General features: G+C 38.7%; 1 protein-coding gene across 1 annotated transcript in view; it reads right to left on the bottom strand.

Annotated features, from left to right (window-relative positions):
• Positions 1–1,703, bottom strand: part of LOC107295616 (epithelial cell-transforming sequence 2 oncogene-like) — a gene marked incomplete at its 3' end in the record, with an annotated part of 7,093 nt that extends 5,390 nt beyond the window's left edge. The window contains exon 1 of the mRNA XM_015824931.1: positions 1,620–1,703. Within this exon, the coding sequence (XP_015680417.1) occupies positions 1,620–1,703 (84 nt within the window). The remainder of the gene's footprint in view (positions 1–1,619) is intronic.
• Positions 1,704–2,143: the final 440 nt, after the last annotated feature.

Genomic DNA, 2,143 nt, shown 5'->3' with positions numbered 1-2,143 from the left:
ATATATATTGTATGAACTATAATTATTCAGGTAATAGTCAGTCTTGTCTGCTGTTAATTCTACTGTAGACATCAACTAGATTCCTATTAGTGGCTAGAAGTGGAATAATGGTGTAACTTTCATATTCAAGAGTAAATGCTGAGTTCTAAATTCAGTTAAAATCTACATCCTAATTACAAAACCCCTAAAAACAAGCCAAACATTTGGACTGTGTCTTCAGTTTCTTCAAATTATTCTAGGTCCCCTATATCATTTTTGTAATATTTATGATTATAAAATAAGAAACACATCGCATTTCATATGTATGGTATTAATGTTATGTATTATTATTGGGGCGGAAACAAATGATGGGCTAGTATTTGATTAAAGTAGGGCAATACTATAAAATAGAGGCAGTTTATTGTCATAGGCACCAGGATAAAAAACTCAGGAAATTAGGAGTACCAATCCTGCCTTAGATACAATGCCTGTTCTGTAACTCTGGGCCAGTCACTCTCTCAGCCCTAGGATGAAGCAACAGTAAACCACTTCCAAACATTTTGCAAGGAAAAACACAGGGACTAGTCCAGGCAGTCACCAGCAGTCAAAACTGCTTTTAAGCACACACACAAACACACACAGAGAGCTATAAAACTTGGATTGATTTGTGTAGTCCAGCTGGGTGACTCTGGACCGTCACTCTCTGTCAGCTTCACAGGGTTGTTGTGGGGAAAACAGGAAGGCAAAGGTGTATTGAATATGTTCACCGCCTTGAGTTATTTGTAAAAGTAGTAAAGACCAGATAAAAATAAAATAAATAAATATTGTAATCTGAGATGGTGGACCTACAACACCCATTGTCCCCCTACCAAAAAAGGCATTGTTTGTGCAAGCTGTGGGAGGGCTATAATGTGCAAAAGGGGTTGAAGTATGCATACTGAATTGGGAATGCTACCTCATGGGCAATCTCTAGAAGCTAATAACTTTATCAGAATGAGCATATTTATACATATTTATATTGTATAAATTATCCTTCTCTACATCCTTCATTTTCAGGTATTACTTGGATCCCCATCAATCCATGTTGAGCTGGACACCAGCATCAATTAATTTACATTATTATGATTTGGCAGCATGAGAAACTGTGGTGATATTTTTATTTTTTTAATGTAAATTGTGTACATGAGTGTTAGGACTCTTTTCATTCTTACACAAAATGTTGGGGGGAACCACTGTTTAAAACATGGAGTTCAATGCAGGAAATAAATCAGTGACTACTGTCTGTGTGTAGAAGGGGGGAAATAAAATAATACGTTATTCATTTTTTTAATTAAAACATACACTTTTCTTTTTCAAAACCTCTGTTGTGGATTTTGTGGTTGCATTTGAATGCAATTAGACATGGGAATCTGAGTTAGGATAAATTCTATTAACCTCTAGAATTATACTACAAATTAAGCTTTTGTGCATCAGTCTCAGGATTCAGTATTGTGTTTTGTTCTTTTTAGTCTACGAGAATACCAACTCTGCAGTTGCCGAAACACAACACACACACTACGCACCCCGGACACTTCAATATCCTACCATCAATTTCACACTTTTGAACAAATAAGTAATCACAGATAGATCTACTACTGTACCTTAAGAAGTGGTGGATCTTTCCCTTCTGAGAAAAGCCAGTACTGTTGGCTGAAGGTCTTCTCCACATCTCCATAGAAACCCATGTACACAATACAACATACCTTGGGCTTTCAGCCAACATTGCTGACTCAGGACCAGAGTAAAATATTCTTTGTCCACTATGAATCTATTTACAAGGGCAAAGTCCCTTGGATTTGTGGGAGCACTGTAGCACTAAGTCTATCAACCTGTGTACTTATGCAGTGGTCACGGACAAAAAACTATCCAAATTATTTAAGCTAAGAACGTTTTTACAGGGGTGTTTTAATAAATTTTTAGGGGGAACCAGGGTGGATGGGAGGGGGGAGGTTCCCCTTAGGTCAGGACCAGCCATGTCTGGGGGTTGCGAGGGAGAAAGGGTGGGGGGAGAGGGTGGGGGATTGAAGGAGGAGGGAGGAATTAGTACGGTCAGTGGGAGAGGCAGATATGGCGGGAGCAGAGGACCATATCAGGTTAGGGGAGCACGCACACGCTATTTACAAGC

This window comes from Protobothrops mucrosquamatus, unplaced genomic scaffold (assembly GCF_001527695.2).
Source record: "Protobothrops mucrosquamatus isolate PMUCROS unplaced genomic scaffold, P.Mucros_1.0 scaffold2417, whole genome shotgun sequence".
NCBI lineage: Eukaryota > Metazoa > Chordata > Lepidosauria > Squamata > Viperidae > Protobothrops > Protobothrops mucrosquamatus.
Note: the sequence above shows the minus strand (reverse complement) of the source record. Positions and strands in the feature narration are given on the sequence as shown.